The following is a 13,525-nucleotide window of genomic DNA, read 5'->3' on the forward strand; positions in this document are numbered from 1 at the left end:
ACAGGTACTCAGTTCTTACCTGACTACATAAGCCAAAAGCAGCCAAGAGGAAACCAAAAGAGGAATATTTGGCAGTATGTGCAAAACCTCTTTAAGTTTAGCCTGCCTTCATCACAGTCTGGGACAGCAAAAACTTAAAAATAAATACTGGAGATACTTGTGGTTTCTGTTACTGCCCTGGCTGTGCCTCTGGGAGCTGAGCAACAGCTGCAGAGTCACTCATGGAGAGCAAGGATCCCCTTGTGCAGAATTACAGCTACTTTGGGGAGCATAAACCCACCCACAGGAGTGAGCAGCACCCCCCTCTCAGCTTCCCCCACCACACAGCAGCAGTGATGACAGAGCTGGGTCAGGACTGAGCTATCTGAGGGTGTCATTAGTTGTGAAGTTCCTGGGAGCTCGTGAGCACTCACAGCGTCACCCCTGCAGACCAGATGTCGACTTTAAAGCCTGAAAAGGTGTCAAGGCCATTGGCAATTTCTGGGGGCTGGAATGCTGGCGACCCTTGGCTTGTCCTGCACGTGTCGTCCTCCGCAAACGGATGCAATGCCTGAGGCAGGAGAGACCAAACAGTGTCAGGCTTCCAAGGAAAACAAACTGTGACTCTTGGAAAAGTTCCACCTTGGAAACAAAAGGGGAAAACTCCTCTACTGATGATCTACAGATGATAAGATCATGCCACCACAGCAGCCACACGCCACAGTGACAAGTCTTGCACCTCTCCTACCTAAGACAGTCTCCATATAAAAAGAAGGATAAGGTTATGTAGCTTATCCCCATTTCCCCCCACTTTTGGGCTCATCCAAGATTGACATCTTCCTTCTCTGTGTTTCCTGAGCAGAGGTTTCATGCTGTTACCAAAAGAAGTGCTTTGCCAATTGCAATAAATATTCAGAGTCTCTCAGAGCACTCTGCAAGTGCAACAGAACAAAAGCCTAAGTGCACAATAGATCAATGACACCACAGAGGTGACCTCAATCCAGAATGTCCCTTTCCGACTTTGCTGTGCTTCTCACATACCTCTGCTACGCCTAAATCAGATATTTTTAGTGTCCCATTGGTTGTTAGCAGGAGGTTCCCCGGTTTTATATCCTTGTGGACAATCCCTTGGCTGTGCAAGTATTCTAAGCCATCTATAAGCTGACAAAAGTACCTGCAGAGAGAGGCAGAGGGGAAAAAAATCAAACACTTTTAGCCAGCAGAAAAGAGCTTTTTGCTGTGGTCGGAGACTCTGGGCCATCATCGTAACCCACACGCAGCCTGGCAGTTGTAGAGGCAAGTGTTTCATCTCATAATACCCAGAAATAATATTAATGTGCCTGAATTTCACTTAGGCTGTCTGTAATATCAGAGATCTCTTAAAATAAAATGACGATATGACCATAAAATTATGTAGTTACCACGGATTTGCTGCTCTGCCCTGATTTGATCCTGACAATGATTTTGTATCTATTCCCAGAATTCTCAGGTTTCTTTCCTTGAGGAATAAAAAGGGCTCCAACTTATCCCAGCTAACTACCCCAGCTACCAGATCATGCTGCATATTGCCAATCCCTAATCCATCCCAAGGCCTTTAAAGTCTTTTCTGATGTTGAACTGTGGCTGGACCTCCATTTAGGCAGGAGATTCCCCTCTCACACCCCTTGGCAAGGAATGAGCACAGGGACCGAGGGGGCTGTTGGGCAGCTCAGGAAGTGAAACAAAAAAAAACAGAAAAATCAATAGAAGGATGGTTTTCCTCCCAGAATCTAAGGGCAATCCCTGCTGGCCACTTCAAGAGCTTTTCACTTTTTTCCATGGGTGTAAAATATAAAATTATTGCACAAAGCCAGGTTTGCTTTCAAACACAGTCTGAGCAGAGCAGAACGTGCTCTCCACTCAAGAGAACACAGTGGGGAGAGGAACAGAACTTACCCGTGAGCCTGAAACACTGGAAACCTCTTTTCTGGGACACTGTCCAGCATTTCCTGCATCCCACACACACAGTACTCCATCACCATATACGTGAGGGCAGAGTTAAGGAAGTTCCAGGGTTAACACTCCTCTGTGTTAAACATTCCTCAGATGGGCAGCAGCCTCATCCCAGAAGGAATGGCTGCACTTCCCAAGTACTGAGGGGTGTTCCTCCGGCTCCCACAGGACAGGAAAGCGCCTACAGGAAAATCCTTCTGCCAAATGAGGATCTGCAGCTCTGTGACCAGACCTGGAACAGGATGGCAACTCCACAGAAAATAAGCTGGAGATCTCACAGGCATGACAGAGAACAGGGACATACCTTCAAGTGGGCACAGAAAGTTGGGAACTCCCTGGCAGAAGAGCTGCAGTTCATTCCCCCAGTGCCCTGAGTGTTCTGCACCTGAGATGACAGTGAGCTCCCACCACCTTCCCCAAAGTTGGTTATTCCTCATTTCCCGTCCCAAACAACCCAGTTTTGTGCTCTGTGGAACAACTGCTGCTTACCCCCAGCCCCACAGGAGGAATCCAGTAGCAGGAAAAGGGATCCTTGGAGAGCTGAGAAGCTTTGTGAAACCACATGGATAAAAACAGTTACAACAAAATGCCAAGAGCTGGTGGCACTTTGCAGCATTTGTTCCCTTGCAGCATATTCCATTTTTTATCTCTGTAAGCTTTAATGTTGGGGCCAAATAATGGGAACCAGACTGCCTGATGTTGTAATTGCCTGTTTCCTCCTCTCCATGGGCTTTTGAAGGCAAAATCTGGCTTGGAGGGGCCTGGGAGAACAGACCCTGGGACACTGGGAAGGGTCCTGACAGAGCAGAGGCTGCCAAGGCTCCCCTGCAATCTTGAGCACGGTCAGTTACTCCTCCAGGCAGTTGCCTTCTTAACCTAAACCCAAAATAAGTTACGTTTGCCCCAAGAAGCCACCTGAAGTAGAAGAGGCAGAAGGGAGACTCCTGTCCTGTGTGGGATCTGGGCTGAAGACGCTGCTGCCCCTTTCTAGCATGTTTCATATAGCAGCTCCAAACACTGAAAATTAAGTTCCTGCTCCATTCCCCGTGAGCTGCTCTTTAGAGAGACCCTAAAATACTCCAAATATACCCTAAACCAGAATTTATGATGGGCATGAAGACTCTTGGTAAATCAATAAAAGCGGGAACAGAAAAAAGAGCTCCCAAAATTCATTCCTACCCTTTCTTACTCTGGAAGAAATCTGTGAACTACTTCTATCAGAGTGATTTGGAATACATCAGCTCTCTCACTGTCAGGAGAATAAAAGTGATGGTAGATAATCCAGACCAGCTCCTGGGGAGCAAAGAGGCTCAAGGACAGCCTGGCGGGGTGTCATTAACAGCCAGGCTGCTCCTCACCCCTCCCTGGTCACTGATCCACTTCAGGTTGATCAATCAGATTAGAGAACAGACTTCCAGGCTGGAGCAGATCTATTACAGGTGCCTCAAGCTCTCAGTTTTCCTCCTCAAGGGCTTCTGCTCCCACACCCAGCTGTACACACTGGTAATGGGATCCCTGGGATGCTGCTCATGGAACTGGGCTCATTTTCTGCCTGGATGAGCTCTCCATTCACCACTAGCTCTGCACTCCCAGCCACAGCAGGCCAGCAAACAGCCCTTAAATACTAAAAGTTGTTGATCTTTTTAATCCAGTCACCACAGCTTTCCCCTTCCCACAGAAAATCACTGAAGGTTTTTATTAGGCGAGTTGTTCAAATGCTGTCTTAACCTGAAGGGAGCCTACAAGAAAGATGGAAAGGGATTTTTTAGAAGAGCATGCAGTGACAGGACATGGGGAAATTGCTTCACACTGACAGAGAGGGGGGATAGATGGGAGATTAGGAAAAAAATCTTCCCTGTGAGGATGGCGAGGCCCCGGCACAGGCTTCCCTGAAAAGCTGTGGCTGCCCCTGGATCCCTAGAAGTGTCCAAGGTCAGGCTGGATGGGGCTTGGAGCAACCTGGGAGAGTGGAAGATGTCTCTGCCCATGGCAGTGGGTGGAATGGGATGACCTTTAATGTCCTTTTTAACCCAAGCCATTCTGTGACAAAAAGCTCAAGCCTGCAGTGCACTTCGACCAGCAACAGAACACTCAGCTGGGAACAGAATCCTTCCTTCCACAGCTCCAGTTTCCAATCCCATAGTGCTTGTTCTGGAAATGAGGATTTTTCTTTTTAATCAGCAACGGGGAAGTTGACATCTCCCCCTAAACCCCAACTCTACCTCCTGCGAGGAACCAACACAGCCCTGTGCATGACTAAGAGCCCTGCCCCCAGGGCAGCCTCAGGGAAACAGTCCCTTTTCTGCTGGATCTCTCCCCAAACTTGATGCCCATGTGGCTGCTCAAGGTCTGCTCTATCACAGCCCAGGACATGCAGCACAGGCGGTGCCAGTCAGGAGCTGGGGAAGGGCTTGAACAAAATCATGGATGAATTCCTGCTCCAAGTTCCAGTGAAAACAAATTCCCCCAGTTATTGCCAGAATCAGCACAGGGAGGAACAAACTTTGTGAAGGTGTAGAAGCAGATAAAGATAAAAATAACCAAGTCAACTTGTCTTTGTAAGGGAAAAGCACTGAAAACCAACTCTGGACCAGCACTGCTCAGGAAGTCCAGCAAGGAGCATCCTCGGAGAGAGCCCATTTCCCAGTGATGGTTTTGGTTGTCATCACCTGGTACCAACACACGATGTCTCTCTCGGGCTCCTTTTCCCCACGCTTCCTCCTTCCTTCTACCTAATTAAAAAGGCTCTCTCTATCAATAATTGACTCCCAGTCCCCTCACTCTGTCGAGGCCACAGCATAAGCAGAAGTTGTCACACTGCTTTATCCTAATGATCTGGTGGCAGAGTGTTTGATCTAATTAATGCACACAATTAAATTACTCATTTTCTGGAGTACTATAATAAGAAGACAGTAGTTAGAAAACACTGTCAAAAATAAAAGGATCCATTTATAACATATGCTACAAGGGATCAGCTCCAGGAACTTCCACACTGGTTCCAGGCAAAGTGCTCTCAGTGTTGCAGAGTCACACAATAACCAGTAAAGTGAGGATAAAATTGCCTTGATCAGTATCTGTGTGAATTTGTGTTTGTGTGGAAAGTCTGACAGGTAGGCAGGATGGTTATTAGCAGTGAAATCAATTTAGCTGCAAAAATTTAAGCTTAAGAAACATCCAAAAGGGCCTTCCCAAAAGCAGAACTACAGCAGAGAACAGTGGGAGTTCAAACCTGATCAACAGCCCTGTGCAAAAGGATATATTTTCTGCTTCTCCTCGTTGTACAACACATCTACCAGCTGGATGACATTTTTGTGCCGTAATCTCCGCAGGAGCTGGATCTCCCTGCAGGAAGAGAGAAGGAAAAAGTTACATTTAAAAAGCTTATTCCCAACTCCATCTCTTCCAAAATTTCACCCACACTTGACTGAATGGTTCAGAGACCTGAACTGAATCCTCTGTTTGTGGGAATAAATAAGGTAGAACAGTGAGGAGCCACCTTCCCTTGGCTTGGGGAACAGTCCCTTGAATGTCACCTTCTGTCAGCTGTTCTGAGTTTTTTCTCCAGGGATTTTGTACTTGCCCCAAACCACAGTTTAGTCTCTTTTGCATTAAACTCATCCTGCAAAATCCCACTGGATGCCAGCTGTGGAGAAACAGGCAGAGCAGGACAGTCAGGTCAGGGTGGTTCTGTTGGTGCCTGGCAGTGCACATCCTGCTTTTCACTTTGTTCTGCTGCTGCTCCATCCAGGGCTGTGCTGAGCTCCCAAATTCTCCTTCCCAGCTCCCTTCCAGAGTGATTTGGCGAGTGCTTTAAGTAGTGTGGTCACACTTCACCAGCTCAGCTACTGGGAAGCAGCATTACAAGGAATTCTGAGAACAGCTTTGGAAGTGAGAGCCCCTGCCCAAAGCCAGCTCACAGCCCCTCACGGGCACAATTAGCAGCTCCAGTAATGAGCTGGGGCTGGCACAAAGGCTGAGCAACAACCAGGAGCTGCTCCTTGGAAAGGGCTTCTCCAATGCAGGAGTGCAAGGAGAATCCTTACTGATCTTTTAAGGATGCCTAAGCGGTATCAATTATTTCATTACCAAAGTTAAGGCTAGAGACTCCTTTCTCAGCTCTGGATTTAGAAGAAGCCACCAAGAGCTGAGCAGATACCACAGCAAAACTCCCAAGTATTGTGTGGACATGGCAGACAAGTCTAATTATAGGAATGACCAAAGGGCTGAAGTGGATTAAATTAGCACAAGGAACAGCAGCCAGTGTCAGTGTGGAGCTGAGGAGATCCTGCAGCATGAAGGGAGAGGGCCGAGGACTCCAACAGGGCTGCCAGAGGGGAGCAAACCCGCTCAAACACAACTGCTTTAAGGCCCAAGTGTTGGGAACACATTTAAAATCCTGATCCCAACAGCTCATTCCCTGTAATACAGCTCGGAAGCACAAACACTAATTCCTCCCACCTTCAACAGACTAATAAATATCTCATATTTTTGTAATGATTTCCCCCCGCAGGAGGACTTTGCGAACCAATCCAAAATGCCAGGGCCGTGCCCCCACCCCTGGGGCAGAGGCCAAGTCACCCTTTTCCCAGAGGAAAGATTACTTCTATTTTTAGCTCCTCTTTTGCTCTGGAATGCCTGAGGAGCAGGGACAGCCAGCCCAGTCACCTCTGATCCCATCTCGCTTTGCAAACCCCTCGTGTAGGGGAACATAGGTCTCACCTTCTCAGAACAGGCCTAAATCTGATTTTTTTTTCTTCCAAAACTACCAACAAAACCCCACCACAGCCGACTGCAAGTGTGTTACCAGACAGACTGCCAGAGGCCAAGACCTGCTTCCAAGTATAACCCCATTGGAAAGAGACAAGGGGGAAAAGACCTAACTCGAGCTCTGTCAGATCCATTAAGCTCATCCTGGTGGATTAAGACTTATCCCCTGCAAGGTACCTGCTCTGGCAAATAACAGGGGGTGTTGTTGCTCAGAACTGTAAATAGCAAAGCTGCCCCCTTGTTCCATGTGCCACACCATTTTGGAACAGGCCAAAGGCAGCCAGGAAAGCAGACTCTCCTTCCTGGACATCTCCACTGTGAGATCCAGCGTTCTTCCTACCACTTGTTTCCAGACACTCCTGCCTAAACAAAACCCAGCAACACAGCCAAAAGATTCATTCCCTTCCTTTGGTTCACAAGGTTCTTCCCACAATATCCTGAAAGCTTCAGAAGTGCAGCACCTCTCCAGGACTGTGTGAGCCCAAGGGCTGGAAGTGCCAGGAAGATTTCGGTGTCATGTTTTCTCTTTCCTGGTCCCAAGGGTCCATTCACATCCTGCTCCTGCAGGGATGTCTGGCATTCCAAGTTCTGTATCCATCACAATCTGTGCTCTTCCATGGAGTACAGGTCCCAGCATTTCACCCAAGCAAGCATCCAGCTCTGCAGAGGAAGCCCTTGAGCCACACAGCTCCATGGGGAACATGTCTCTGAGGAGGAGGGATCAGCCCATTCCCACCTGAGCTCACATCTCCAGGGCTTCCAGCAAGTCCTTCCCCAGCAGAGATGTCCCTGTTTGGAGGTTCCAGCTTGGGACTTGCAGACCCCAGGAACAAACTGTCACAGCACAGCCCCATAACCCAGGTTAACCCTCCGAGGAATTCCCAAGGAGCACAAATTCCAACCAGAGCAATTGCCGAGGTGGTAAGTACAGCACAGGGCACTTGGGATCCCACAGAGCCCCAAACACTTAATTAACGTGTCAGGCTATTAGCACACAGCATTATTAAACCTCTGCTGCTGCAGCCACAGGCTGCCAGGTTTTCCTGCCTCTTTTTGGCAATCCCACTAAACTCCTTTTTTTTGCAGGGATGAGATTCTGCAGTGTCTGCACTGAGCCACCTCCACCTGCTCTAAAGAGAAATGAAGATTCTCCCAACAGATTTAAGGAAACTGTGTCTTAAAAGTTTAAACACTCAACATCCTCTCCAGGACTCGGAGAGCCCTTCAGGGCTCATTTAGGGCTCATTTTCCTGGGGCAGAAGTGGAGTAATTTGGGGTAGAGAAAAAGAATTTGATTTGATGTAAGTCCCAAACACATTTTAGTTGTAATTTCTGGGTCTCCGGAACACCAGGAGACAGGGCTGGGGCAGAGATGAGGCTGTGGCCTGGCATATCAACAAGGAGTGACCCAAGGTTGGCATTAACATCCTATTTCCAGCCAAACATCTCCAGGTGCCCAAGGCCCAGCCCAGACCTGTATGATCCTCCACAGCTCATTACTACACTCTCATTCCCTCCTGTGTGTTACTGCTTGTGGAATTACCCAAGGGCCACTGTCTAGGAACTGTATTCCAGGGAATTCCTTGGATGACACGCTATCAGCACAGCTGAAGCAGCGCTGAGGTGCCCTGCGAGGGGGCAGAGGCAGGAGCCCACCCAGTAACTCAATCACCTCTGCCCAACAACCCAAGCCTCATGTGCAGCTTTTCCCTGTGGTAGAAATCACTGGAAACCACTTCAGTGATCAGATTCCAAGAGAGAAAGCAGAACCCAACGGTGTGATCCAGCCCACAAACTGATTTCCTGCTGTTCTGTGCACAGGAGCAGTTTTTGGGCATGAACTCCTCAAAGCTGCTCCAACACAGCTGCCCAAAGTGAAATTCCAGTGCGATCTGGCCATGTTGACATTAAAATATTGTGTCGGTGTCCTGTCCAGCACTACCTGGAGACCCCACAGCACCTTGTTCCTCCCACACTGACAACTCAGACACCCGGGTCTGGTCACATATCTCACATCCAGAGCAGACACAGCTTTCACTCCCTCCCACAGCAGTGCTGAAGGGTTCTGATCAGCTCAGAGTGCCAGGGGACCAGGGAACCACAAAATACAACAGTTTGCCTTAAAATTCCCCACTGAAGCTGCCGATAAAGCACATGGATAGGTGGGCAGAGGGAAAAGGATGAGGGAACAGGAATAGGAACTTGAACTAAAGTAAACCCCTGGGTACAAGGCAAGACCTAAAATCTGCCTTGGTGTTTTGGAGCAGGTGGGGCTGAGCCAGGTAACGTCCACAGAAAGCCCCTTTTAACAACTCCCTTAATGACTCATCTGATACTCACAGCCCCATTCTGGGCATGAATAAAACTTCCACGGAGTTCACCTCAGGACACAGGAACATTCCCATGGCTCTGAGAGCAGGGAACTCTCCAGATGCGGGCAAGCTCTTTTTACCTGATTTACATTGAAAGCTTCCCTAAGGAGGAAACTATCTCCATGTTCCCCAGTGGCAGCTCTGGATGTGCCCATGGAGGGACCCAGGGACGGGGCACTCAGCCTCCACCAGAAAAACAAGAAGCGTTTTATTACACATTAACCAAGTTTGCTTGTTCCTGAACCTGAGCCAGGAAGGGAGAGACAGGGAGGTCCCAGCCTTGGGATGTGACTGTTCCACAGCCAAGGCTGTCAAGAAAGGTTGGAAGGCAAAGTGAGAGAGTTCCCTGACAGAAGTCCTGGGACAGGATGTGAAATATCCCACAGCTAAACTGGGAAATCAAACAGAGAGACACAGGACTCAGTAGGTCAGGGCTCACCCGCAGCAGAACACCAGAAGGGTCTCCTCGACCTCTCAGAGCTCTCCCTCCCAGCCTAGATAAACCCTCGTGGGTTGTTTGGGCTGCAGAGGCTCCTGCATAGCTGATAAGCAGCTCCTGGCAGGGCTGGGGCGCAGCTGCTGCGAGGTCCAGGGAAGGGAAAGTTCCCACAGCAGCCCCACGGATCCAGCCCCACATCCGGCTTCTCCTGGGGTTCACTTCCATGAGGGCTTTGTGCCCTGAGTAACCAAGTGTGGCGGAGGCACAGAGACTTGACAACCCTTGGCCCCATTTTACAGCCACAGAAATCAGCTGGGGAGAGCCTTGAGTTAACTCCCAAGGACCTTAGAAATGAAGCCAAGGAAAAAACCCAAAACTTCCTGTGCCCATGGGGTGCCCCATATATTGGATCCTGTTCCAGCCACCTTCCACATGGGTGGGAGGAGGAATTGCTACCACAGAGAGCTCCAGGGCCTTTGGAACACACCTGGCCAGATACAGGAATAACCCTGTGAGGACACCAGGTGTGTCTGTAAGGTCTCACCTTGCCCAGGTGCTGCTGGCCGGGAAAGGTGAGAGGACACACAGGAATTGCTTCAAGAAACAATATTTTATCCATTAAATGACACCAAAGTGGTGTATTCCAGACTGTCCCAGACCTTGGGAACCTGTCCCTTCCCTGTGCCCAGCCTTACCCAGAGCACTGGCTGCTGTTCAGAGGGAAGAGATTCCTAAATACCTGTGGATTAGGAAGCATTTCCACAGCAGAGCCATGCTGTCAGCTAAAACAACACAGGAGCCCAGCTGGCAAACAAGGACCAAGTTCACCCCCTCAGCTCCCAGAACTCTTTACTCACTTTTTCACGTTGGCCTCCCCGTTGGGGATCCGGCGCAGCTTCTTCTTCTTCAGGATCTTCACAGCTCTCCTGCACAGGGTCTCTGAGTCCAGCATCTCCTTGACTTTGCCGTAGGAGCCCTCTCCCAGCAGGTCTCCCATGAGGTACTTGCCGATGAGCTTGGCCCGTTTGCGCCGGGGCTGGTAAATGACCTCAGTGGAGTCAATGCGGTGGATGAATGTGTCCATCCCCACCGACATCAGCTCGCTCTCCGCAAACATTCCCAGCTGCTGGGGCTCCGGCAGATCCATCCTGGATTAAGTTCCTTAACCTGTTTTTTCCTTAAGCGCTCAGGGCTTTAATCCTGTTTGTTAGTTTCCAACACTCCCTTTTACTCCTTCTCGGGAAAAAAATATCCAGAAGATTGTACAAACATGAATAATAATAAAAAAACAACCAAAAAAAAAAAAAAAGAAAGAAAAAACAAAAAACAACAACAACAAAAAATAGCCAAACCTAAGAGCTGCTTCCAGGTCAGTTGGATGCCAAAAGATCCCGGCCTGGCTCCAGAACGTCTTTGAAAAAGAACATAAATCTGTGACGGGACACACTCAGTTTGGGACTCGCGTTGCTTCTGACCCGGTCCCGCTGCCGGGGGCTCTTCCCAGTCAACTGGCCTTGACTGGGCCCAGTTTGATCCTAAAGAGTTAGGTCATCTCCAGGCCGTCAGGCCACCCCGTGGAACCAGAGCAGCTCCCAGTCCCTCTCGTGACTTTCCATCCCTAGGAGCTCATGATTCCCAGCTGGGGAGGGAAGGTGTGCTCCCGCCGCCCTCCCCGGAGCACGGGCCGGAGGCGGGCGTTCAGCCGTTGGGGAGCTGGAACCAAGTTTCCTTGAAGGAGTTTTCTGAAACAATTCTTGCGTCTTTGCTTTCGCCTACAAAAGTTTGAGGCCTTCGGTGCCTACCGAGAGCTCCCGGGGGCATCCTTCATCCACCGGGATTCCGCCTGGCACATGATGTGTCACCACCTCTGCTCCGGGTGTCAGCGGTGCAGGACAACACAACCCACCCCGGCCTCGTCGACCCCGGGGAGGGGTCAGGGAGACCCTGGGCCCCAACACCCGGGTCCTCCCGGGGGCACGCTCTGCCCGGTGTCCGGCCCCTCACGGAGGGGGGGCTCAGGGACGCCCACCTGGCCCGGACGGTCCCTCCCGCACTTCCCACAGGTGTCACCGGGGCCGGCAGGGTACAGCGGGTGAGCAGAGAGGGGCGGCAGGGGCCAGGACACTTTCAGTACGACAAAATCAGCGCCGGGACGGGACGGACTCCCGGGGGAAGGTCGGTGACCTCCGGGCCCTTCCCGGCCCGGGCCGGGTCCTTTTCCGGAGACAGCTCCGGCCGCTCCCGCCGGCCCGAACGGTGAACAGGGGGAGGGGGGCGGGCGGCCGAGTCCCCCCTCCCCGCCACCAGGCGGAGGAGCCGGGCCGGGCCCCGGCGCCGCGCTCCGCCCCGCCGAGCCGCCGCCTCCCGCGTCCCCCCAAGTTCAGGGACCGCCCCTCGGCCGCTGCCCCCTGGCGCTCACCCGGCCCCGGTCCCGTTCCTTGTCCCGGTCGCGCTGCCCCGTTACCGCCCGCCCCGCCGCGCCCGCGCCACCGACGCCGCTGCCGCCATCTTGTCCCCGCCCGCCCCCGCCGTTCCGCCCCCCCCCGCCCCGCTCCGCGCCTCGCGCCGCCCCGGCGCGCGCCCCCATTGGCCACGCTGTCGGCCCCGTCCCCGAGCGCTCGAGCGCTGATTGGCTGCGGCTGCACCACGTCGGGTTCCGGTTGGTTCGTTACGAACAGCCCTCCCACCCACTCCGGCCCGCGGCGGGGTTATATGATAGGTTAACTGAGCTGTCCGTCACCCCTGGAGGCGGGGCTTGAGGTGAACTTCAGCTGTGATAGCTCGTAGGAGATGTCCGTCGCGACTGAGGGCGGGGCTGGCGGCAGCGGCGCGCTACGATAGGCTGCGAGAGCTGTCCGTCACCGCCCGGAGGCGGGGCGGTGGGCGGTGACGGGCGGAGGGCAAAGGGCACGCGGGAGTCATGGAGACGGGACCCGCACGGAGCCGGCCCTGCCCCGCCGGGGACCGGCCCTGCCCCGCCGGGGACCGCTGGGCAGCGCTTGGGCCGCGCTGCCCGCGCTTCGGCTTTGGGGTGAACCCGCTCCCCCCGCGGTGTCCCCCAGCCCGCGCGATTCCGCTCGGTGCCGGCTGCACCTCGTCCCATCCTGCCCAGCGTGGCTGTGTAAGTCCAGCCAAGCAACTGCGAGGGCATCCCCAAAATAACGGCGTCCTGCTGCAGCGCCCCGGCCAGCCCCCGGCACGGCCCGAGGGAATGGGCTCCTCTCGGCGCCGCCACCCCCTCACGGCCCCGGCCCCGGCAGAGACGCTGCTCCCGCGGGCATCCTCCGGGGGCCCGTAAGGGTTGGGCTGCTCAACGCTGCTCTCCCCGCACGGGCGTTCAAGGTCTCCTCCCGGTTTCACCGGAGTCCCCAGTCCTGGTCGGGGAGTTGCGGTACGACAGCTCCGGCCTCAGCTGTGCCTGCTCCCGCCGGGAACATCGGTAACCGGTGCCGGTACCTGGGGTTTGTGCAGTGCCAGCTCAGAGGAACCACGATGCCCCTGCGGCCGCCTCCAGCCCCGCTGTGCCGGAGGGTCAAACCCTTTGGCGAAAGGGATGGAGCCAGACTCAGCTGGGATTGCCACGTGGAGCACCAGCTCTGAGAGCTGACCAGTTAATTTGAGGCAGGGCAGGACAAGTCCGTAAGTTCTTCCTTTCCATGAGAGCTGCTGGCACTGCATAGATTCCAAAGCACAGGTGGGAGAGCCCTGAGCCCGTTTTGGGGAGCCTGAGCAGGGTCAGGGCCCCCTGGGTCCCCAGAGGGTCAAAGCACTGCGACGCTCCGGTTTGTTCAAGGAATTTGGTTTGTTCAAGGAATTTGAGCCTGTGAAGGTTCAAGAGGAGGTTCCAAGGGCTCTGAAGAGGGAGTGTAGAGGAGGGGGCTGCTCTGCTGAGCCCTCCAATCCCGCTAGCTCCACCTTTCCCTCCTCCCTCAGCGGCTTCTGTCACGACAGCGCCTGGCCCCGGGTGATTTACTCC

General features: G+C 52.7%; 2 protein-coding genes across 3 annotated transcripts in view; one reads left to right on the plus strand and one right to left on the minus strand.

Moving 5' to 3' along the window:
- STK11 (serine/threonine kinase 11) overlaps nucleotides 1-11,924 on the minus strand; it is a 31,498-nt gene extending 19,574 nt beyond the window's left edge. Inside the window, exons 1-5 of one of the 2 annotated variants that reach the window (XM_068173698.1) lie at nucleotides 10,407-11,857; nucleotides 5,230-5,313; nucleotides 1,915-2,004; nucleotides 1,021-1,153; nucleotides 414-550 (exon numbers count right to left, since the gene is read on the minus strand). In XM_068173698.1, the coding sequence (XP_068029799.1) occupies nucleotides 414-550; nucleotides 1,021-1,153; nucleotides 1,915-2,004; nucleotides 5,230-5,313; nucleotides 10,407-10,696 (734 nt within the window). In that variant the 5' untranslated portion in view covers nucleotides 10,697-11,857. Of the gene's footprint in view, nucleotides 1-413; nucleotides 551-1,020; nucleotides 1,154-1,914; nucleotides 2,005-5,229; nucleotides 5,314-10,406 lie in introns of both variants that reach the window. The other variant, XM_068173699.1, reaches the window with a different exon arrangement.
- Nucleotides 1-13,525, plus strand: part of CBARP (CACN subunit beta associated regulatory protein) — a 41,951-nt gene that overhangs the window by 27,514 nt on the left and 912 nt on the right. The window lies entirely within an intron of this gene.

Source organism: Anomalospiza imberbis, chromosome 27, assembly GCF_031753505.1.
Source record: "Anomalospiza imberbis isolate Cuckoo-Finch-1a 21T00152 chromosome 27, ASM3175350v1, whole genome shotgun sequence".
Lineage (NCBI taxonomy): Eukaryota > Metazoa > Chordata > Aves > Passeriformes > Viduidae > Anomalospiza > Anomalospiza imberbis.